The sequence below is a fragment of the Onychostoma macrolepis genome, chromosome 21 (genome assembly GCF_012432095.1).
Source record: "Onychostoma macrolepis isolate SWU-2019 chromosome 21, ASM1243209v1, whole genome shotgun sequence".
NCBI lineage: Eukaryota > Metazoa > Chordata > Actinopteri > Cypriniformes > Cyprinidae > Onychostoma > Onychostoma macrolepis.
The window spans coordinates 22034916-22058982 of record NC_081175.1 but is presented as its reverse complement, the minus strand read 5'-3'; the positions used below and the strand labels follow the sequence as shown (position 1 = coordinate 22058982).

Below are 24067 nucleotides of genomic sequence, written 5' to 3'. Positions count from 1 at the left end.
GCATCAGTTTAAAGCCGTTAAACCTCTAACTTTTCCAACAACGTGTTGGTTAAAATATACGTTGAGGTCTTCAAAATGTCTATTAAATCAACTCTACTCTCTGAATATGACTCTAAAACATAATTTAAAAAAGCTGAATTGCATCATAATTTATATGTTAGCAATAGTGGATTGAGAAAATCAGCCTAAATGTTTTCGCTTTGCACGCTGAAAGATGACTTTGTACTTCAGAGGGTTTGTTAAAATCATACTTTTTAATGCTTTTGCGTGTAAAATAGTCAATAGCTGCTATTTACTTGGTAACGAAACTTGAAATTTGTGTATTTCCGAAAAGTCTCCTGATTTTTCCTTGATGTTTTCTTCTGTTTCTCCCCTTGAGTCATATTCTGATAGGCTGTCAGTAATTGGTTCATTGGCCCCACACACTGCAGGCCCTCCTTTCTGCGTGACACATGAAGAACAGAAAGGAAAACACAGACACACAGTTGACAGCTCACACACAGACGCCCAAGGATGACCCTCTCCTGCATGTGCTTTTGTTTGTTCGCATGGATGGCAGGTAAGAACTTTCCTTTGCATTATATTTTAAGAGCTGTCAAACTTTTAATGTGTTCAGACCTGAAACTTAAGTGATACAGTAATACGAGCTCAGTATTGTGAGTACATCTGCAGAAGTCAAAGTAAATTGATGATTGCTGTTATATCTTTTTTTCGAATACTGTCATAAATTGATGTGTCATCCTGCAAAGATGGTATTTTTAAAGAATCTTTTAAAATAACATAGTGTGAAGGTATCGATGCTACGTTGTAGGCCCAAAAACATTTGCATCCTTAGGCAATTACGAGATTTCTTGCATTTTAAAATGTTTGGATTCGATGTAAGTGTTTGTATATTTTGCTAACACAATGCTTTCACATTTGATAATATATAAAAGTTTTCCGATATTTATCAATGTGTTATGAGCCAGATAATCCAATAACTGAGTCTATGTGGAAAGTGTGGAATAACAGCTTGTTCATTTGCATATAAATATATTTTACTGTAAAAGAAATATTGTTATGTATTAATACATATATTCTTAAAATGCTGACTATTCTTTTTTATTATTTAAACATTTTCGCTCTGGTTTGTTTGTTTTGTCTGGTTTTCCAGAATGATCTACATGTCGAAGTCAGTGTTAAATAAAAAATCGGTTTGCAACTAAAATCTGATTCACTAAAGATTCGCTGTCATGCTTTCACGCTCTCAACCTATTTTGGATCTCATATGAATCTATGCCCACATAAGCATATCTCAAAGTGTCAAGGCAAAAACATGTGCTTTTTCCCCCCAGGCACTGATAAGAGAGGAAAACTATTTTGCAAGAGGATATAGACAACACAAATTGCCCATAAGCATACTGTCTGTCTATTCAGGTTTCCATTCTTACATAACAAGGAAATTACTGCCTTATGTGTATCTAGTTCTGTATTGTGAGAGGGACTTTCAGCATTTTCTGTTCTGTTTTGTTCCACAGTTTCTAAATCTATTTTAAACCTGTCATCTTTTACTGTTGTACTTTCTGTATTGAAAATGAAGCTGTAAAAAATATCTGGTTTAATACTGTATATCAATGCCCTTTGAATAGGTACCATTCATATGCCTAAAAAATTGAAGTAGCTAAACTATGTCGTAAACCCAAAAATTAAAATGTGCATAACGAACAAAGCAGAACTTATGATTTTTTCTTTGTTTTTTTCTTTAGCGGCTGTGCTGCCCACCTTCCAAGCTACGCCGTCTGTTCTCTACGTCAAAATCAACGGCTCGGAAAGTATGTCCTGTGAATGTCCAGATCACTCCTGCCAGGAGGTTTTTTGGTACCGATACCTTGAGAGGACAAAGACTCTTCAGTTCCTCTTGTATGTCAACAGCGCTGGCAGAGAGCAACATGCAGAAAACCTGAACGCCACTCGTTTCAAGGGCTCGGTGTCCTCCGGACAGAAGGTGGTCTACACCCTGCGTATAACAGGACTACAGAAGGATGAAATGGGCCTCTATTCCTGCATGTTTAAAACTAAAAATGTTATGCCTGTTGGATATTACATAATGCCTGGAGGTATAGCAGCGCTCTCTTTCTCTGTTTTGGTCCCCTACCCTGTTTTTTCTTTAATGGTGTTAGTGAACGAAAATTTTAGGATGAAAAAAGTCAAGAAGACCAAAGCAATGAATCTGAGACACCTAATGTTGGTTTACAGAGTCATGATAGTAAAATCACACTTGCATTGAACGTGAGGATCTTTACCTGGCGTTAAGTTGGAGATGTTTCCAAATATACACATTAATGTCTTTCATGGTGCTCAAAATGACTAATAGGAGACGTAGTAAGACTGAAATAGAAGTGTTCAAGAAAATGTGTTCTTCAGAATCCTAGAGTTCTGTTAGTTTACGCAGCTTTGACCTGTCTGGAAAGTTCATGTTAATTGACTTGGTTGTCAAGTCAATTAACACTGTGGGTGCAAAATTTTCTAATTTTATATGTTCTGTCTTGATGTTCTCTGTTCTTTGTTCTCCAGTGAATCCTCCGACAGTTCAGCCACCAACAGTCACGACCAAGAGACCCAAGAGGATCTGTAATTGCAAACCCCCCAGCTCTCCTAAAGGTACAGACTGAGACGTGCTGTTAGATGTTACTGATTTTGTGCTGTTTCATATTGTTTAGTCTAATTGGTTTCTTTGTATCACGTTGCAGGCTGTGAACAATCAGTGCTTTGGCCGGGCATTGGTGCTCTTTTGCTTTTGGCCGTTACACTTGCTGGCACACTTTACTACTTCAGTCGTGAGTACACACACACACACACACACACACACACACAGAGTTTGCATATGTCTTTGTAACATACTGGTACATCACAGTGGTCAATGAAAGAACTTGACAACTTCAGTTTGGCCATGTGACATGTTTAATCTCACATACGTAGTTTCAGATGTTCAGAAGTCCATTGTGAGAGTTTTTGAAGTTCTACCTCACAGTGCTTATAGTTTAGTAACAGTATAAACAGTTTACTGTATAATAAAAGTGAAATTATTTAAAATTTCATATGCACATCAAGTCTGCCTCATAATTTATTTATTTTTTATATATTGGGACAGGTCTACCTAAGAAGTGCAGACATCGATTTACCAAGTGAGTCGAGAAATGTTTCAACCTGTTGTTGTATATAATGAAATTTTCAGTGTTTTTTTAAAAAGCAATTTAATTTATATTTTTTATGATCTTTTGGCCTTTCAAACATGAAAATTAGCAAATAAACGGGAAGGTTATGTGTCAATGTTCATTTGCGACACTGGTGTCTCGCATCAAAGTCCTTTACATATGCATTTGCATTGGTTCTGTTTCAACAGCTCGACTTGTTAGACTCAGAAAAACTTTGATAAAAACTTAAATAGTTTGTTAGCCTATTTCTGACAGTATCATGAGCTTTAAGACATTTTTTAAACAATTTTAAAAAATATACTGTGTCATTTTCTCCATAGGACGAATCAGTTGCGATGAGGTGGAAGAACACACTCTTCATGTCAAAACAAATGTAAGCATCTACATTTAGATTAAAACATGACTTACCTTTAAAAAGTTTAAATACAGTCTGTCTTATATATAATAATCTCTATTTTTTTGTTCATTTGCAGGCAGTGGTCTTTTTTCTCTCCAAAGTGTGGACCTGTCGATGTCTCAGAAATTTTGCCATGGTTTCACAAATATCAAATATATTGGGGTTTAGAATGTAAAAAATGTGTGTATTTAAAAACAATAACTTAAATTTACAGTTCAGTGTTCAGTGTCTTCTGACTTAAACCAGAGCAGAACATAGCACCAGGATCACCACAGAACTGAACTCACTCTAAACTTGGACTAACCTCAGCTGTCTTAAACGAGCTTTGAGTTTTGTTCTTGCCAGTACAGTATGCTTAATTTGTAACTGAATGTACAGTTTTCTAATTTTGATGTTCTTTTTATGCTGTCGTCTTATGCTTTCATGTTATGCTCATTAAATAGTTATTTTAATCAAGTTCAAATTAAATGAGTGTATTATTGAGTGGGTTATTTCTCTGATGACACTTGTTTTGTTTTGTAGGGTTTTATGGTGTCCCCCGTCTTACATATCTGAGGGTGTGTTGGTTTATGTGTTTGGGTGTTATCAAGTTTCCTTCTCTGAACGTGTGCGTTCTTGTTATGAAACTGTATCACTTGATATTGTGTGATCACAGCCAGAAAGTCTAATTAGCTTGAAGTATCAAGTCAGGGCAATAGACTACCTATACATACATGTTCATGGTTAATGTGGTGAAATACACCTGTGGTTAGTTACTCTGCTAGGAAACCTGTTAGAATTTGAGGAGAAATGAATTGAAACATCCACTAAAAATCACAAAACTCCAGTAAAATTTGGTAAATAAACCCATTTTTATATTTTCTCATACACAAGGCAAATATGGATCAATTTAACACTTAAAATTAAAAGGAACTACAGTGTAAAACAGGGGGAAACAATACAATCAAAAAATAAATAAAAGGTCTGTCAAATAAACAAAAAATATGGGTATGAGAGTAACTGTGCTGCCATTCATGTGCAGCTGTTCTTCCTGATACTTTGAGGCAAATGAACAAACCTCTTCCTGTGCAAAAAGACAGAGCATTATCTCTCTCGCATCGCTCGTTCAACTTTGAGCTCTTCAGCGCTACACTGAAACAAAACCACCACAGAGAAACCACAAACCTTGCCGCATGGAGAGCGTCACAGGCATAGACACTTAACACAAAACCTCCATTACACGGTTTAGTTCAGTCTCTGTACTAAAGCATTTTATCATCAGTTCATTCGTTTTCTAATGCTTTCAAAATAAATAAATACTAAATAGATGGATGGAGTACAATAAAGGTCAAAGAAAAAGAAACATTATTCGAAAACATCAGTTTTATTTCTTTATTGATTGTACAAAATGACGTAAATGTTCAATGAAAAGTGTTTTTTTCTTTTCCACAGAGCAAGCAGAGTACATTACATTCATATACATACATATAGTATTATTTATTTCAGTACAAAACTAGACAGTGCACAAAACTTTAAAGTATTTCAATTACATTTGGCAAATGTTTTATAAGAGTAATACATTGCTACAATTGTTTACAGTTCTTTCAGTCTTCCTAATTTAAAGCAAAGAAGAAAAAAAAAAGAGAATGCATAGCACATTACTCGCAGCAAATATCAGGTATAGGTCAACTTGAATAAGCTGTGAAAATACATGTAATCTTAATAAAGTGGATATTCTCAAATGCAAAAATGAATATACTTATCTTGCTTGAGGGCTAACTTTGGGTTTTGTTTACAACGTGCAAATATTCAGAAAAAAAGAACCAAAATTCTTATTCTTAGAGGCATCTTATTGGCTTTCTTTTTGATCTTCGTCTTTACTGATGCGCATCTGCACACGACTCATGACAGAATCTGACAAGAAATAAATTTAAAAGCATGATAAATTTTCACCAACTCAGATTCAAAAACATTCTAGCTGTATTTACAGTATGTTACACTATGTGCAAAATTTACCATCTGTATTAACATGTTTAGTCGAGTTCGACTGTGTTCTGTGCCTCAAGTAGGTGATATCCATTTTGGGTCACGAGACCAACACCTTCGGCTATGATGGGTTAAAAAATTACAGCAAATAAATGATACAATTATGGTAACATACATAGGATTTAATATCCTTAACCCTCAGTGCCAAAAGTTAATACTTTCAGTTAACAATTTAAAAAGAAAATAACAGCTTTACATTTAAATTATACTTAAATCATGTTATATGTGGTATTTCATTATTAAACAAAGGTCATTTTAGATATAAATATAATATTTCATAAATTGTATTATATACACACACAAAATGTAGAACAAAATGACATTTTAAAACAAGGATTGCTGAAGTATGTTTTACAAGAAATTACTATTTCAGTCTTTCTATTTCAATCATTTTTTCTATACCATTTATTTTAGTATATATATCTGCTGTAAAAATGTATGTACAAGCTTGCATTATTTTAGATTTTTTGTAAACATCCTTGTAATTAAATAGAATCATTATCCTGTGCAATAATACAGTAGTAAAATATAATCACACAACTGTAGAATGTTTTAGAGAAACAAGAATCAAAATTTATTTTGAATTTAAAGTCAACACTGATAGACATAATTATGAGGAACATATAAAAAAATCCCATCGTGAATACATTTCTGTGAAGTGGACAGAGGGCAGGTGGCGTTCAGAAATGTACATGCTTTCGATTTTCTGTTTCCTATCGTGTCTGTACACGTTTTACACCTGTACACCTCTCATTTATATCTACACGACAAACGACATTGAAGTAAACATTAAAGTAGCAGGTTGATTCTGCAAACATCGTCTACACCTTATGAGAACTGATTAAAAACAATTCAAAAAGAGCCCAGAAAAAACATGCCAGTCACATTTCTAAAAAGTGCAACTCTGCGGTTTTGAGAAACATTAAAAGAATTTGAATGAAAATTAATGAGTTAATAATACAGAAATTAGCTACTATTAATCTTTTAGCACATACAGCACTGAGACCACAAGTAAAGTCTTGGCTGAACAGAAAGGTATAAAAACGTTATCAATTCTACTTACATCAGGCTATGACCTGTTGTGATACTGTAATCTCTCCCTCTGTGCTTCAGATTGATGGATACAGTGTTTGAATCACCTGAACCGAAGAGAATCCTAATGCTGCAGGGACTGAAAGTCTGATTTTACTGATCACTCTCTAAACTGAGCTCTCTGGAGTGGGCAGCTGTTTTACTTCATGTAATATTCCTCTGTTGTGGTACGTGTGAGGATGAGTTGGCCCTCTTCCTCCAAGGAATCCCCAGGTAACCCCCATCCCCCTCACCTTCATCTCTGTCTGGGCTGTGTTTGGGGTCTGAGACCCACATCTCTGAGATCAGGTTCTTTTGGTGAGTCAGACAGGGATCCCCAGGTAAGAAATCAGTGAATGATGAGAAATTACCCAAACTGAGAAAGTGACTCAAAGCTAAATGGGGGGCCATGGAAACTGAGGGTGGACTGCCTGTCATAAACTGTCTCTCCGTTTGACTGGAGGTCTTCCTGAACACCCACCTGCCAGATATAAAAAGACAGAATCTCCTTTTAAAGATGGGTCAACGTTTTTTTTTTATGTTGTTTTTGATTATGAAAAAGAAAAGTTATAAAAAAAAGAATGTTTTCATCATTTTTCAAGTTTTTAGCAATGGATTTTCTATAATCAGTATATAGGCCTACTGTGTATCATTAGGTCAGCTGTTCACAAACATTGAAATATAAATTGGAAAGGTTAATGATTTGTTTGTATAATAATGTAGAAAATAATTTTTACTTAATTTAATAATTTTAACTCAATTTAATGTTCAGATAGTATGCCAGGTAAATATTTTAAAGCATTTATATATGTAGGCCTATATGTATGTATTTACATAAAATGACACTTAATTTAAATGTAATAAAATTTCTAATTTATTATAACAAAAGTTTGTTTAATATTTAGTTTTATGATGCAATTGTATTATTATTATTATTATTTAGTGTAATTTATTATAATAATGAATATAATAAATATATAATATTTATATAAAATATTATAACATATAATATATTATAATATTATATATTATTATTATTTAGTATAATTAATATTTATTAATAAATATTATTAATTTATTATAACAAAATTTTGTTTAAAATTTAGTTTTATGATGCAATTGTATTATTATTATTATTATTATTTAGTATATTTTGATTTATTTATATAGAATATAAATATCAGGGAAACTTTGTCATTTTGCAAACTCACATTGTACCTATGTAAACAACAACGATAATAATAATAATAACAATCATAATAAAATAGAAAGTATTAAAATACATGATTTATTATTTATTATAAAATATTGTTTTGTTGCCGTTTTATTATGCAATTGTGTTATTATTAATTGTTATCTAATTATAAAATAATATTTGTTGTTATTTATGAAACATTTATGTAGTTGATGATAGTTATGTTATTATGATTATTATTAAATAAAATAATATGATAACGTTCAATGTAATTTAAAATCATAAAATCATTATTTTATAAATATATCATTTATGATTATGTTTATGATTACAATTATGTTATGTTTTTATCATTATATTGTCTATTTTATTTATTTATTTTATTTTATTTTATTTTTAACATAATTTTTTATACCTGACAGGTTCGTCAACAGATTTGTTTTTGTTGCTAAAATCGTAAACTCATATTTCCACTGTGTAACTACATGACCTTAGGCTACGTGAATGTTACGTTAATTTCCAGGCGACGTAAATATAGACTGCATGACGTCAGACCGTGTTGCGAAACACAGAAGAAAGGTGGCGCTGTTGTCAGTGATGTAATGTAACCATAATGTGGGCAGCATCATTCTCACCCCCTCTCACATTATTTGGAGACTCGTTGAACGCCTCCAGAACAAAGGTGGTCTGAAGCATTCTTACAAAGCGATGAACATCTTTCCACTCTTCTTGGGAAACATTGTGATCCTGTCATGACGCCAGGCGATGCTGCAGACCTTTTTGAGTTTTTCCCACCGAGATAAGATAGCACAAACACACTTTTCAAGCTAAATATTTTACAAAATGAAGATTTTAGGTCACAAACAGTCTCAAATGAAGACAACAAGTGTTATTTTCTGATTCTCAAACGTTAGAGGAACATGTTGACAGAACTAGGCCTACACTAGTGTGAACTTGAGGAGAACTGAATTCATACTAATGACAGCAGGTCAGGCGTGCTTTATTTATTTATTTATTTTATTTTTTAGTTAGGCTATGATTGTTATTAATATTTTATATTTATCCCTTCTCAATGTACCAAAGTGATCATTTCCGATTTTTTCATTCGATAATATATCGATAATAAATCATAAATTGATGAAAGAGATCGGCCAGAAGAAGCAGTGAAATGTAGCAGCATCACTGACCTGTTCAGGGCTTCAAGTGCAGGTCAGTTTCATCTGTAAATACGCTAGTTTTGTCTTTATTAACGTAGTTGAGTGTTAAACTGCTATCAGTAGCACCCCATTATTATTATCATTCAGAATACTGTGCTAAAGGACATCAATATCGATTGTAAAGTTATTAAAAAAATTAGCAGAGACAATTAATCACGTGGATTTATTGTACAGGGAGGGAGGGAGCTGGAGCAGACAGCAAAACAAAAATAATATGAGTCACAGCCTAATAATTCAATAGTGTGTTCAGTATTAGAATTTTTCAATAAATAGCCTATATTGTACTACTTTTGACATGTTTTAATACACTACCTGTCAAAAGTTTTTGATTTTAATGTTGTTTTCTTAAAGAAGTCTCTTCTGCTCATTAAGCCTGCATTTATTTAATCCAAAAATACAGCAAAAACGGTGATATTGTGAAATATTTTTATTATTTAAAATAACTGATTTCTATTTGAATATATTTTAAAATGTAATTTAATCCTGTGATTTCAAAGCTGAATTTTCAGCATCACTCCAGTCACATGATCCTTCAGAAATCATTCTAATATGCTGATTTGCTGCTCAAAAAACATGTATTATTATTATGTTGAAAACAGAGAAGATTTTTTTTCAGGTTTCTTTGATGGATAGAAAGTTCAGAAGGACAGCATTCATCTGAAATAGAAATCTTTTATAACATTATAAATGTTTTTTATCATCACTTTTGATCAATTTAAAGCATTCTTGCTAAATCAAAAAGTAATCATTTCTATAATAATAATAATAATAACAATGTTTCTTTAACAGCAAATGAGCATATCAGAATGATTTCTGAAGGATCATGTGACACTGAAGACTGGAGTAATGATGCTGAAAATTCAGCTTTTTGATCACAGTAATAAATTACATTTTTAAATATATTCAAATAGAAAGCAGTTATTTTAAATATTAAAAATATTTCATAATATCACTGCTCTTGCTGTACTTTGGATCAAATAAATGCAGGCTTGGTGAGCAGAAGAGTCTTCTTTAAAAAACACTTTTGACTGGTAGTGTATATTTGTATGAAATATAGGTTTGTTAAATCTAGGGTACTTAAGTCATTTTAAGATAAATAACATTCTGTAACAAATTGAAATGAGGTGGTTGTTTTCAGCAAGGTGGACACAGTTCTGTTCAGATATTAGAGATATTGGGGAAAATGAAGAAGAAGTGAAGGTACAGTGCAAGAGAGAACCTTCAATTATTTTCAACGGCCCCAAACTGAAGATTTAGAACTTTTTATGTGATGGCCATACAAATAATAGGGTTGTCTGTGGTTTCAGAAATTGTTGTGGATGTATAGGCTATACACAGAAAAAAAAGGGGCCAAAATTGCACCTTTTGGGGTACAACAGCTTGTCGCTGGAACAGTACCCTTAAAAGGACATCTTTATTCCTTTTTTACCCCTGATAGGTAGGCCTAACATATTAGTACCTTAAGGGTACGAATTACTACTCTAAGCTACTAATATGTACCTATTAGGAGTAAAAAAGGTACAAAGATGTCCTTTTAAAGGTCCTGCTCCAGTGACAAGCTGTTGTACCCCAAAAGGTGCAATTTTGGCCCCTTTTTTTTCTGTGTGGCCTAGATGAGTGTGAGATTTCCCAGCCTGAAATTGCATCCCAGTCCGGCCCTGCTATTACACATAATTAATTAAAATTCATTACAAAAACAAAAAAAACAAACGGCTTATAAAAGTGAGGTTAATTACATGCGTTCATGCACTTAAGTGAGCTATTCATGTAGATTAGCATTTTTAAATTCAGCATTTGTAACCGTACTGTACATCCTCCTGACTACGATTTCCTAAGACGTGTGTGAGTGAATGAGAGTGTAAGAAACATAAACGTCTTTGAGAATATTCACGCTTCATAGTTGTTCATAAATAGATCTTAAAAACGTGAAAGAAGAAATCGTGTGGACGCCACAAACAAAAACATTCCATGCATAGGCTATATTTAATAGCCTTTGTACACCCTAACGTCACGCTTTCAAAGCTGACTGAACGTTGCAGGGCCAAAGTCTCACCGAAGTGACATGTACAGCCCCACTCACTCAGAATGCATCACATGCGGTTTGACGCACGATCAAAGAGCTGCGCGCGCCGCTGCTGGTGCATGCAGACCCCCTTCAGGTGCACGCATGCTGCACCACTGCACTGACAATACGACAAGCCACTTACAAAACAACAGACACCTGTTTGATAGACTGAAATTTAAAAATGATCCACACTGATACAGATGTTTTTCATACTGTAATATTCTTACAAAATTCTAGCTAATTTTCTACCAGATCATGTAGTGAGATTTATGCTTATTTGACCTACTTGGTATAGGCTACTTTTTTGCACACTTACATTTTCAATTTGACAGTTTCTTGAATTGTTTTATGATTCATTGCCTAATTATTTTACACTTTATATTGTGATTAAAACCTAATAGGCAGTTAAATGACCCCATTATGACATCTATCTACATACTTTCTATGCATTTATTCGGAATAGATCTATTTGAACTAATTTAGGCAGAAAAGTAGAGAAATGATGAGAAATAAACCTTATCCTTACACAATCTAAATTGTATACTTTTATGTACACTAGAATTTGATTTGCATTTCTGTATTTTTATGCTGTCTGTCCATCAATTTCTTTATTCGTGTTTCATTTTTTCTGCATTTGTGGTCCATTCATTTTCTTTAAATGTTATATATTTTATATGTATAAAGTAGTTTATGCATTTTAATAGCAACAAAACAAATAGTACATTTTGACATTTATTTCTTTAGTTCAATTTGTAAGTAGTTGAAAATCATGAAATGAAAGTGAGGGTTTGGGAGGGGCAGACGGGGAGATTTTTTTCATCCTTTTAGATGTTTTGTTCCTGGTGTTGTAGAAGAGCTGAATGTTTGCGCTGAGAATTGAAAAAAAAATGTATCAAATATGCATCGGATTTTGTGTAATTTTGTCGCTCTTCGATGGTAAGAACATTCTCTTGTATATAATATTGCATTTATATGATAGGAAATGTTTTTGGTATGAAAGTATGAGATTGACAGATCGCTTGTGATCATTTGAACAGAGTAAAAATAATGACTCATATTTTGCCTGGAAGTGATAATTTGTACATTATTTTATATAGTCAATTTTATTGTAGACTTATTTCTGTAAAATAATACTTTTTTAAGTTCAAATTTGAGCAATTTTTTTAACATAGAAATGGCATGGAAATTATGATACAATACAGAAATTATGACATATATTTACATTTGCCTGCTTAAATGTATTAAAAGCTGCGTTTCAGTTAATTCAATAGTAAAACAAGTTAATTCTATTTTTGCATCACCGAGTGCGGAAGAATTTAGTGATTCAAATGACTTTAAATACAAACTTATGAATAAAAGTTTTAGTTTTTATTTAAATCTGGTTCAGATGGTATTGGTTCACACATGGATTAAAGTCTTGTTTTTCTACATTTAAAACTTTTTTTTGTCTCTAGGGTGCTTTTCACATACCCAAGAAGGACAGGAGGTAACAGTTCATTGTGACCCCAAACAGCCCGGCGTCATTACCTTCTGGTTTCAAATAAACACAACTGGTGCAAGTTGTTTGCTCACTGTTAAAGGCACAGAGGAAAAGTTTAATGCTGATAAGGAAAAATACGAAATGAAAAAAAATTCTCCAAGTGGTAAACTTGGTTTGGCTATTAAGTCTTTCAAGAAAAAGTCTGACAGTGGTTTGTACACCTGCGCAGCCATGAACAAAAATAAACTCTTCTTTGGAGAGCCAATTGAAATTAAAGGAGAACCAGGTGAGAAAATGCTTTTTCTAAACATTATGATGGATTGAATTATTAGTGATCACATCTGCATTTGTCTGCTGACTCTTCAAAAGTCATGTAATATGTGAGCACTGCAAAAATGTTCTTAATCAATATTTTATATATGTATATATATATATATAAACATACATAAAACAAGAAATTTAACTGAGAAGCAAAATTACATGCAATAATAATTTCTTTTCATTAATTGTTTAATGTGAATGTATCTTGAATTAAATTCATTTTTGTTCCCTTATTGGCAAACTGGTTGGTCTTGTGAGTATAGATTTCACAAAAATGAAAAGAAAAACAGTATGGTTTATGTTTAAAATAATGCTAATGGAGTACAAAGTTTAAACATTAAGATATATTCTCTGAAAACAATTCTGAATATATTAAAATGTTTGATTAAATGATAATTGTTTAGATATTTTCACTGAAAATGCAAAAAACAAAACAAAAATATAGGGGATCACAGTTGTATTCATCATCCTTTTGCTTATATCTTTGTTACAGATCCAACAACACCACCTCCAAAAATTAATCCAACACCACCGAAATCTACAACAAGGATTATGACACAGTGTAAATGTCCACCACAAGGTTTGTTTGACTATATATTTATATACATAGCATATATAAAGACGTACGTGTGTGTGTGTGTGTTTGTGTGTTTGTGTGTGTTAGTATATAATCAAACAGTGCTGTAATGATTAGGATGTGTATCTGTTCACAGGCTCGAAGCCCAGCATCAACTGTGAGACTTGGATATTGTCATCTTTGGCCTCTGGTTGTGGTCTTCTCCTCATTCTGCTGATCGTCACAATTTTGTACTGCAACCGTAAGTCACATTCACCTTTTAAATTATTCATACTGCAATAGATAATGGTCATTTTTAACTTCACATTTTTGGAAAAAATTGATTGTGGACCATATACATTTTTAAACAAATAAGCAATTGCACACAGTTACTCTTAGCTGAATTTATGACTTGAATGCAGCCAATTAAAACAAATCCACAATTATATACTGTCACAGGAATCATAAATGTGCAAATTTCATTTTCAGTGGTGAAAGAAAACAGTAGCTGTAGATGTACCTGTAGCTGTAAAATTTCAATACTACAACACGATTTTTTATTACTCAATTAAACTATTCCTAAAGGCAAACACACAAGCAAATATGTGGACTGATTTATAAGAATAAGATATATATTACCTATATTTTATACATTATGTTATTAATAAGAACATACCTGCAGTAGAGAGCACCTAGAGGTGGCATTTTGAAAATGTGATCCCGCTAATACTAAACAAATGAAAAAGGGGTCTGGTCATTAACCAAGCCCTGTGGGAGGACACTTAGTTTTACATTTACATATGTCCATATTTACATTTTAATCACATATATGCATATATTTCTAATTCACTCTCATGTTCATAGAAACTGCTTTCATTACTTTTGGACTGATTAAGTTTTTTCAATATATTTTTTTCTCAATTTTACTGAAAATTTGCTATTTAATTTATTTAAAATAATGTATGAATGTCGCTGATCCTTTTTGTTCTCAACATTTTAGTAAAAATCTTTGTAAAATGTTTCATTCCTCTCCAGGTTTAAGAACAAGACGATGTCCCCACCATTACAAAAGACAGTAAGTCTTGCGTTGTTGTTGTTTTTTATTCTTGCACAGTGGCACAACGTGTTAATATGGTAGCCTACAATTTTTAATCAACAATCTCAATGTCTCATTTTCAGACCCAGGCCTGCTGGTCATGCAAAACTGCCCAACAACCACTTCTAGCTCCAGTAAAGACACAGGAAATCCAGTACTGGTTAAAGATATCTTTGACTTAATTTCTTCTCAATAAGCAAAGTTAAACGCAGTTTCTTCCATCATGATTATTCAGACTGTACAACCTTAAATCTTAATCTTTCACAATGAAAATGTTCAAAACATCACTATTTCTTTTCCAGTAAGTTTAGATTTTTTTTATAGTCATTATATCTTTGTATCGGTTACAGTTACATTTAATACACTGACAATAATCAGATTGTTTTTCTTTATGTGGTTTTTGATCTTAATCTGTTACTAGTGAAATGTTTTATGTTTTGCTTCAATGTAGACTTATTAAATGGGGCTTATTTAAAGTATGTATAAAATGATTACAAAAGCATTTTAGGCTTAAAAATCATCTTCAGTGTCATGCTGCATTGCAATCTGTTTAAAAGAGAAATCTGCCATCTGCTGGCTGTAAGTGAAATGAAGACCCTCAGACCCCTCATGCTGAGATGATAGCTTCACAGAATGAATCGCATTCCTGCTGATGTCTATTTCTACATTCAATTCAGTTGCAAATAAACAAAAATAAAGTAATCTTACTATACATCCATTTCAGTGATGTGAAGAATTTCAAATTAAGCTCTTGAATATTTACTATTAACATTTTTATTATACTGTAGATAACCCAAAGTTGCTTTGTGGCAGAGCAGAGCACCACCATGTGGACAAAATATGGAATTGTGTATGTTGTACAATGCAGACTGTCTGTCAGATTAATAAATATGACCATATTCAGCCATGTGCTTGTGTTTCAGCCGATGTAGTTTGAGTTTGTTTTTCTCTTTGCTGCCGTTCAGGAGCTAAAGTTAATATCTGAAAAATGTATTTTAGTGATACTTTTACATCTCTGTGTCCTGAAAAATGAATGTTCAGCATCCACATAATGCCCATCTTTGGTTTGCTTTAGGAATCAGTTCGACAAAAACTGGACCTGATGCCTGTAAAAACAGACAAATAATGAAATAAACACAGCACTTGTATAACGACCTCAGAGTATGGCAAGCCGTTTTAACATTTAACCTATAAACCGCACTAGTATCTAATTTAACGTTACTACTACAAATTTTTTTAGAAACTAGTATCTTTTCCATTAAGTAGTAGTACTTATTCATTAACTACTAGTGCTTATTCTTTAAAGGGATAGTTCACCCAAAAATGAACATTCTGTCATTAATTACTCACCCTCATGTCGTTCCAAACCCGACCTCCGATCATCTTCTGAACAAAAATTAAGATATTTTTGATGCATTCTGAGAGCTGTCTGTCCCTCCCATAGACAGCAATGGAATTCGGTCAAATAATTCATGTGACATCAGGGGTTCAAGCGTAATTTTACGAAGCTACGAGAATACTTTTTGTAGGCAAATAAAACAAAAATTACAATTTTATTCAATAATTCGTCTCCTCTACGTCATCCTAGTGACATTTTGGAGAGTATCCACTGAACGTAAACAGCATCTGTGTCATCTGCGCCACGCGAAATCAAAGCGCAAAGACCTAAACGGCATATCCGCATGGCGCAGCTGACACAAAACAGCGTACTAGATCTATTTTTTCGTAGATCAAGAAAAGTATAATTAAATACTAGTCACTATTGGAATAAGTACTATCTAATAAATAAAAATAAAAAGTTGAGCCAACTTAAAATTTTAAGGCTACCAGCTTCAGCAGATTTCTGAGTTAGCTCAATTTATTTTTGTGGGAGATTCTCAAATTTTTGTTATATAAACTCAAAAATCTGCTGAAGCTGGTTGCCTTAAAATTTTAAGTTGGCTCAACTTTTTTTCTTCTTTTTTTTTTACAGTGTAGTATCTAATGAATAAGTAGGCTAGTAACTTTACAAAAGACACCAGTACCTAAAGAATAAGCACTAGTAGCTAAAGCATAAGCACTAGTAGGCCTAATTAATAAGTACTAGTATTTAATGGAAAAGACACTAGTATCTAAAAAATACTAGTAGCATGAAAATAGATACTAGTACGGCTTTCCATATCAGAGGGGTTTTTTTTTGCACACGGGTTTGCAGTACATTAAATGATTTTGTGATTGAGATTTTTTTCATCCTTTCAGTAGTTTTGTTCCTCTTCTTGTAGAAGAACTGAGATTCTTTCCTGACGTTTGAAAAAATGCATCAAATATGCATTATATTTTGTGCTATTTTTGTCTATGGTGAGTAACATTTTCTTGTTTACAGTATTGTACTGCATTTATATTTAAGATATGAAAGTGTAAAGGATTGACAAATCATTAAAAAATAATTTTAGCTCAATTTTAGCTTTTTTTCTTCTACTCAAATCAGTTTTACATGGTATTGTTTCACACATGAAAAAGTCTTGTTTTTGTTCATCTAAACCATTTTCTTTGTTTCCAGGGGTCTCTGCACATAACTATATGTATGAAGGACAGGAGGTAACAGTTCATTGTGACCCCAAACAGCCCGGCGTCATTACCTTCTGGTTTCAAATAAACACAACTGGTGCAAGTTGTTTGCTCACTGTTAAAGGCACAGAGGAAAAGTTTAATGCTGATAAGGAAAAATACGAAATGAACAAAAATTCTCCAAGTGGTAAACTTGGTTTGGCTATTAAGTCTTTCAAGAAAAAGACCGACAGTGGTTTGTACACCTGCGCAGCCATGAACAAAAATAAACTCTTCTTTGGAGAGCCAATTGAAATTAAAGGAGAACCAGGTGAGCATCTGATTGTTTACTTTATATAAACTTCATATTAGGTTAAATTAGAAACGGTGATCACTTCTGCATTTGTTTGCTAATTCTTCAGAAGTGTAAAATTTAATGAGCATTGTAAAATTAACCAGTAAAATTATTTAAACATCTTTAAAACAAAAGCAGAGAAGCAAAACTGCTTATATTAATTATTAAAATTCATTCATTGCTTTCGGCGAATGTGTATTGAGTTTTTTTTTTTTTACATTAGCAAATTGATTTGTCTTGTTAAAAGCAAAAATGTAAAACACAATACAGTGAGGTTAATGCTTAAAACAAGAAAAAAGTTTGCTAATGGGTAAAATAAATACATTTAGATTATAATAATATAATTTCAGATCCAAAGCCTGTCATAGTGACTACAGAAAAACAGTGTACATGCAAAAAAACAAGGTATGTAGTAACAATAACACTTGATCATGGCAGCTAATAGTACTTGAAAGATGAAAATAAGTATATATAAAACAGTGTTGTAGTGATTATGTTGTGTATGTTCACAGACCCGAAGCCCATATTTAATTGTGACACTTGGATATTCTCATCTCTGGCCTGTGGTTTTGTTCTTCTCCTCATTCTGCTGATCATCACAATTTTGTACTGCAGCCGTAAGTCACATCCACCTTTAAAGAATGCAAAGTGCAATGGTGCATTTTTTTCTAATTGGTTGTAGGCCATATAAGTTTCAAGTAACAAGTAAGCAAGCAGATGTGGGCAGCTGTTGTATTGAACACAAATAATTAAAACAAATCCAAAATGATTGTGACAAGAATCATAAATAATTTGCAATGGTAGGAAACAATAGCTGTGCAAGTGTGCATGCAGATGACAGCTATAGTTTCCAATATTACTAAATACAAATTTTAGAAGAGCTCAGTCTGTTTTAATAAAGTTATAGCCTTATTGAAAAAAATTTAACATCAAACATTTTTACATTTTTTTTGTTTCAGACTTGAGAACAAGTCAATGTCACCACACTTGGATTATACAGTAAGTAGTCTTGTGCTTTGGTCAAATTTAACATGCAGCACACATTTGAAGATTTTTGTTTTTGTTGGACAATGAAAATCTTTGAGGAACAGTTCAGTTTCTGTTCAACAATCTAAATTTTTTATTTTCAGACCTCAAACCACACCTGCTGACCATTCTGAACAGCTTAACACCCCATTATAGATCCAGTAATGGTTAAAGATTTCATCCAATTCTCAATACATAACAGTTTCACTGTCATGACTATTCCTTCCACAGAGCTTTAAAATTTAATCTTTCAAAATGAATATGCTCAAAACATCAGGATTTCTGGTTTTTTTTTTTCTAACTTTGATTTTAGATCATTTTATACTACTACAACAAATATTTGAATTTTGCTGGCTTGATCTCACTGTACATAAAGATGGACTAATCAGTTTGAGTGGTCTGAAATTACATTTTATTAAGTATTTTATGAACTATCATTCCCTGTAAACACACATGCAAAAAAAAAAAAAAAAAAAAAACAAAATATGCCCGAGCCCCTATCGTCATTACATCTTTATTTGCATAAAGATTTTAAGAACAGAACAATCCAAACTAACAAAACAAGTTGTTTTATTTTTTAAGAGTAAAAATCCCTTCTTGAAAATACCGTCCTGTCATAATGACTAGTACACAACATCTTAGAACGCTCTAGGAAAACCCATCTGGATCTGTTCAACATTTCATGAGCAACAAATATGAAAGACACTGTTGGGTTTAAAGGTCATATTTTGGTTTCTATCATCAGCTATGAAAGCTATTTGAACATTTTAAAGCATTAAAGAGTGAGCCCTGATGTTAAGCAAAACGGCAATGTTGTGGTCGCCCTTAAACCAACACAAGTGAGTTAAACTGAAAGTGAAAGATTCTGACTTTGCCCACCACATCCAATGCAACACCTGTCAACTTACTAGTGGTTCTGAAAATACATGTAAAACCTTGAGCTTACGCTAGAAAAAAAAATTAAGTGGAAAACACTTTAACAGTGCAACATGAAGTTGTCCAAATTATTTTCCAAGGCTTTTGTGATAAAACAGGCACGTGGGGCATTTAGTGTTTGCAATATTATTTTACAGTTATTTTCGAGAGCATCCTTGTAAGTGCACTTCAGGAAACAAACTACAAAGAAAATCACCTCCCATACAAACCTTTTTTTTTTTTGACTTGTATCATTATACAGACATTCAACAGCATTCAAAATCATGGTCATCTACTGCAATTCCTGTACTGTAAACGATGAACTCATAACCTACGGCATCTCTGTACACTAGTGTCTCAATAGATCCTCAAACAGCAACAGACTGTCATCTCTGCGAACAGGAAGACTGTAGAGAGACCCCCAGTAAAGATTAAAAAAAGAAAAAAAAAAATAGTATATGGCATAATATTTTTTTTACTGTGGGAGAAATTATAACACAACGCCACACCAAAAACAGATGACTGAAAATAGAACAATTATACATGTGCTTGATGTAAACATCCTATCCGTATATACATGTTCTATCATTCACAAGGAGATAAAAGATTGTTATATTTATTTTTGCTTTAGAAGAAAAGAAGAGAAGGGGGGGCTCTGAAAATACATGTTTAAGTGTCTCTGTGCAGTTATAATTTTTTTGTTTTATGCCATGTCCACCATAAAATATATTTCTTGTCTGAGCAGCTCCCTTTAATGGTTTCTTGTGTCAGGGATGAGGAGACGCACCATAAATCTGAAAAATAAAAAATGCATTAAATAAAAATTTTAATAATAGAATTATTTATATATATATATATATATATACACACACATACACACTACGGTTTAAAAGTTAGGAGTCACGGTCTCCTCCCAAGGCCAGTTAAAAACAGTAATATTGTGAAATATTACTACAATTTAAAATAACATTTTAATTTGAATATATTATAAAATATAATTTATTCCTGTGATGCAAAGCTGACTTTTTAGCATCATCACTGCAGTCTTCAGTGTCACAAGAACCTCCAGAAATCATCTAATATGCTGATTTGCTGATCAAGAAACATTTATTTTTATCATCAATGTTGAAAACAGTTGTGCCGCTTAATATTTTTTGGAAGCCATGATACTACTATTTATTCAGAACTCCGCATTAATCAAAAAAAAAAAAAACAGTGAAATAACAACAAAAGAACAGCATTTATTTGAAATACAAATCTTAATAACATTATAAATGACTTTCTGATAAATTTAATGCATCCTTGCTAAATAAAAGTATTAATTTCTTTAAAAAACAACAACAATCGTACTGATCCCAAACTTTTGAACAGTAGTATAAATATATCATAAAAATATAAATTAAACTTCAAAGAGGTTTGTAAATATACTGACGTGCGATCTATCTGTTTCCGCTCTTTGAGGAAGATGAAGGCACCACATCTGAGCTCGGTTTACCGGGCAGCTTCTCTGTGGCTGATGAATCTTCTACTGCCTGTTTCTGGGATGCAAAATCAGAATTTTAACTATGCACAACAAGCATACAATTATTTCATGCAAGCATGTGGTGGAGAAATAGCTAAGTTGCTTTGTGGCAGTGCACCACCATGTGGACACCAGGAGTAATGATGAATTCTGTATGCTGTAAATGCAAAGCGTTTGAATAATAGATCAGCCACAATGCAAACTGTCCGCCAGGTTTTCAGTGAATATGAATATAATCAGCCATGTGCTTGTGATTCAGCCGATGAAATGGTGACTGAATGGGATTTTTTGTTTGAGTTTGCGTTTCTCCATGCTGCTGTTCATGAGTCAAAGCTACAGTGTAAGAACCAGATTCATGCATTTCATTTTCAAATACAACCTACCTTTGGTTTAGACTTTGGTTTTGCACCCTTTCCCTGTAATCAGATAGAGACCCCTGATATAAACCGGTTTGAACCAGTATGTAAGGTCTGGGGGAAAAACCTGGTGCTCTTTCAGAATCAGCATGCACAGATTTATCCTACTTTTTATTATCTCCTTTGCCTTTTTATTCAAATATTAGACTTCAAAATAATAATATGTGAAAGTCAAATGTGTTTTTTACCTTTGGTTTGCTGTCTTTAGCTTTGGGGTCAGTCAGGTTGGGAATCGCTTTTTCCGCCAGCTCGTCGAAAACTTTACCTGATGCCTGTAAACAAAGACAAAGATTTGTGTAAAGAATTTAGACGGATGTTACTTTCGCAGGTTTGTTTGTGGTACCTTAAATGTTGGCGGTTGTGGTTCAGGGATGAAGCGTTGGGCGTCAGGTGCTGAGGGCTTAACGGGCTGTACTGCAGAAAAATCACTAGACAGCATGTCAAGGGCCGCTGTGTCATCGATTGATGTCTGAAAGATGAACAGACAGAGTCAAATGTCTACAATGATGCTTAATGATCAAAATGACTGTTCTTTGTTCATCGAAGTTCACTGAATAAATCATAAAATGGTATATATAAATCTGTATTAAAAAAAAAAAAAAAATACCTGCTTTGGTTTGACGTCTTTTTGCTTTGTTGCTTCAAATGCCTGTGGTGGAGACAATTTGTCACATCTTTAGTTGTAATTATTTCTAAATAAATTCCACTGGTACGGAAACATGAAGGAGAAGGAAAAGTCACCTTGCGCTTTTCCTCTGTGAACCGATGATCAGGTGGAAGGGTGTCGTCTCTCTCACCTGGTTTACTCACTCTTTCCTCCACTATATTCTTTTCCTGTGGTGGGAAGAAAGATGGTGAGAACTTCAGGATACAGTACTGACATAATTTAGTTTCACCTTCCCTTTAGGTAGAGTTAATCTGATTTTGCTGCTGTGCCTTTAAGCAGCGTATGTAAACATATGTAAATATTTGCATGGGAAATTGGCATCTTTGCTAAACAAACGATTAGGACACTTGATTAAAATGAACTTCAGCCAGTTTTCCGTATGCTTTGGAAGGATATGCAGAGTGGCAGGCACCACACAATGGCAGGATGCACAAAGTTTGGTGGTTATTCTCACATTTTACTCATTACTAAAGTGATTTTCCAGCTTAATTTCAATAAATGGTTAAAACATGGTTACTAATGGTCATTAAAAGGGGTGGTACCTTAACGACAGCTTTAGGTGGGACAGGGGCAGGCTCAGGGGCTCCTTTAATGTCTGCTAAAGTGTCTGAGAGGGCATCCAAAGCTGATGAGGTACCTTCAGACATCTTCAACAAACAGAGAAAGTCAGTATAGAAGGAAAGTGTGAAAATGGATAAATATGGATAAATTAGACATTTACCTGTCTGCCAGCGTGTGGGGGGCCAGAGATGGCAGACTGAACATTAGATGCAGAAGAAGGAGCGACAAAATCACCTGCAAGAGCATCTAAAGCAAAATCGGAAGCAGAATCTGAAGGCTAAAGAACAAAGTGAGAAAAGAGATGAGAGGGGTGTAAATAAACATGGAGATGATATTGAGATTAAACATACTACCATTCAAAAGTTTGGGGTCAGTAAGAATGTGTTTAAGAAAATTATACTTTAATTCAGCAAGGATGCATTTAATTGACTAAAAGTGAGAGTAAATACATATATAATATTACAAAAGATTTCAAATAAATGCTGTTCTTTTGAAATTTCTTTTATCGGTTTCCAAAAAGCTATTAAGCAGCACAACCGTTTTCAACACTGATCATAATAAAAATGTTTCTTCTGCACCAGTTGAGCACATTAAAAGTTTAAAATACATTAAAACAGAAAACATTTAAAACTATAATAATATTTCACAATATTATTGTTTTTGCTGTATTATCATCAAATAAATGCAGCCTTGGTGAGTATATGAGACTTCTTAAAAAAAAAAAAAAAAACTCCAAATTTTTAAACAGTAGTGTACAGACATTTAATCTCATTGCTGTGTTGGATAAACAACTGACATATTAAACAGATTTAATTTGTGACGATCGTTTCCAATGTGGACATCCATGAATATCACCTTAGCAGGAGACTTATAGGCAGGACAAACGGGGGTTTTGGCAGCCGATGACGCAGGAGGAGTTGTAAAACCGCCAGACAGAAAGTCCAGAGCTTCAGTAGAGTCTAAGGAGGGCTGTGACACAAAAAACATCCACCAATCAAATCACAGGACCCAGCAACAGTAACCAATCATCACACACATCCATGAGACTTTCTGAAAAACAATCAGTGTCACATTATGCTGAAGAATATGACAGCGTTATTACATCTTTCTCAGGAGGAAGGATATTTCATGAGGTCTTCCTCTGAGAATCTGTAATCTGGTGGGAGCGTGTCGTCTCTCTCTCCAACACGAACTCCCTTTTTTGATGTCACATCCTCCTCCTGCTCAAAAAACATTCAGTTATTAAAAATAAATAAATAAATCACCAAGAAATCTATGCCACATTTACATTTGTAAATTAAAAACATAAGTATAGGATTATTACATGAACGATGTCCTTGGGTTTGAGTTCAGGTTCTTTTTTGGGTGGCTCTGGTTTACCCAGTGTGTCACCCAGAGCGCTGAGAGCGTCCTACACAAATGAGAGAGCGGGACGGAAAAAGAGAGTGACATTAAAAATCTG

At 33.3% G+C, this 24067-nt stretch overlaps 3 protein-coding genes and 2 long non-coding RNA genes across 10 annotated transcripts in view; 3 read left to right on the top strand and 2 right to left on the bottom strand.

Annotated features, from left to right (window-relative positions):
- The first annotated feature begins 420 nt into the window (after positions 1–420).
- Positions 421–4047, top strand: cd8b (cd8 beta). 5 transcript variants are annotated; one of them, XM_058758406.1, is made up of 8 exons: positions 421–559; positions 1746–1811; positions 1912–2096; positions 2554–2640; positions 2730–2816; positions 3131–3164; positions 3515–3567; positions 3668–4047. In XM_058758406.1, exons 1-7 carry the CDS (start codon positions 453–455, stop codon positions 3531–3533), a joined length of 585 nt encoding a protein of 194 aa, XP_058614389.1. In that variant the 5' UTR covers positions 421–452; the 3' UTR covers positions 3534–3567; positions 3668–4047. The 5 variants fall into 5 exon arrangements, with proteins under 5 accessions (XP_058614389.1, XP_058614388.1, XP_058614390.1 ...); XM_058758407.1 differs by adding an exon at positions 1335–1402 and having other exon boundaries at positions 483–559; positions 1746–2096; XM_058758405.1 differs by having other exon boundaries at positions 428–559; positions 1746–2096.
- Positions 4048–5047: 1000 nt separating this feature from the next.
- Positions 5048–6780, bottom strand: LOC131528287 (uncharacterized). The gene is made up of 3 exons (XR_009267844.1): positions 6680–6780; positions 5587–5677; positions 5048–5484 (listed from the first exon to the last, which is right to left on the bottom strand). It is a non-coding gene; the product is annotated as an uncharacterized LOC131528287 (long non-coding RNA).
- A 1731-nt stretch (positions 6781–8511) lies between these two features.
- On the top strand, positions 8512–15736 carry cd8a (CD8a molecule). Of its 2 annotated transcripts, none has more exons than XM_058758382.1 (6): positions 8512–8870; positions 12619–12930; positions 13459–13545; positions 13679–13783; positions 14557–14596; positions 14701–15736. In XM_058758382.1, exons 1-6 carry the CDS (start codon positions 8861–8863, stop codon positions 14744–14746), a joined length of 600 nt encoding a protein of 199 aa, XP_058614365.1. In that variant the 5' UTR covers positions 8512–8860; the 3' UTR covers positions 14747–15736. The 2 variants fall into 2 exon arrangements, with proteins under 2 accessions (XP_058614365.1, XP_058614364.1); XM_058758381.1 differs by lacking the exon at positions 8512–8870 and adding an exon at positions 11973–12100 and having other exon boundaries at positions 14701–15734.
- A 2417-nt stretch (positions 15737–18153) lies between these two features.
- On the top strand, positions 18154–19008 carry LOC131529379 (uncharacterized). Its single transcript, XR_009268079.1, has 2 exons — positions 18154–18497; positions 18629–19008. It is a non-coding gene; the product is annotated as an uncharacterized LOC131529379 (long non-coding RNA).
- Positions 19009–19024: 16 nt separating this feature from the next.
- The window catches only part of cast (calpastatin), an 82767-nt gene continuing 77724 nt past the window's right edge, over positions 19025–24067 (bottom strand). Inside the window, 12 exon segments of the mRNA XM_058759050.1 lie at positions 19025–20233; positions 20872–20977; positions 21566–21649; positions 21721–21846; positions 21985–22026; positions 22119–22211; positions 22587–22691; positions 22766–22882; positions 23461–23574; positions 23708–23722; positions 23724–23825; positions 23930–24016. Of these exon segments, the coding sequence (XP_058615033.1) occupies positions 20879–20977; positions 21566–21649; positions 21721–21846; positions 21985–22026; positions 22119–22211; positions 22587–22691; positions 22766–22882; positions 23461–23574; positions 23708–23722; positions 23724–23825; positions 23930–24016 (984 nt within the window). The 3' untranslated portion in view covers positions 19025–20233; positions 20872–20878.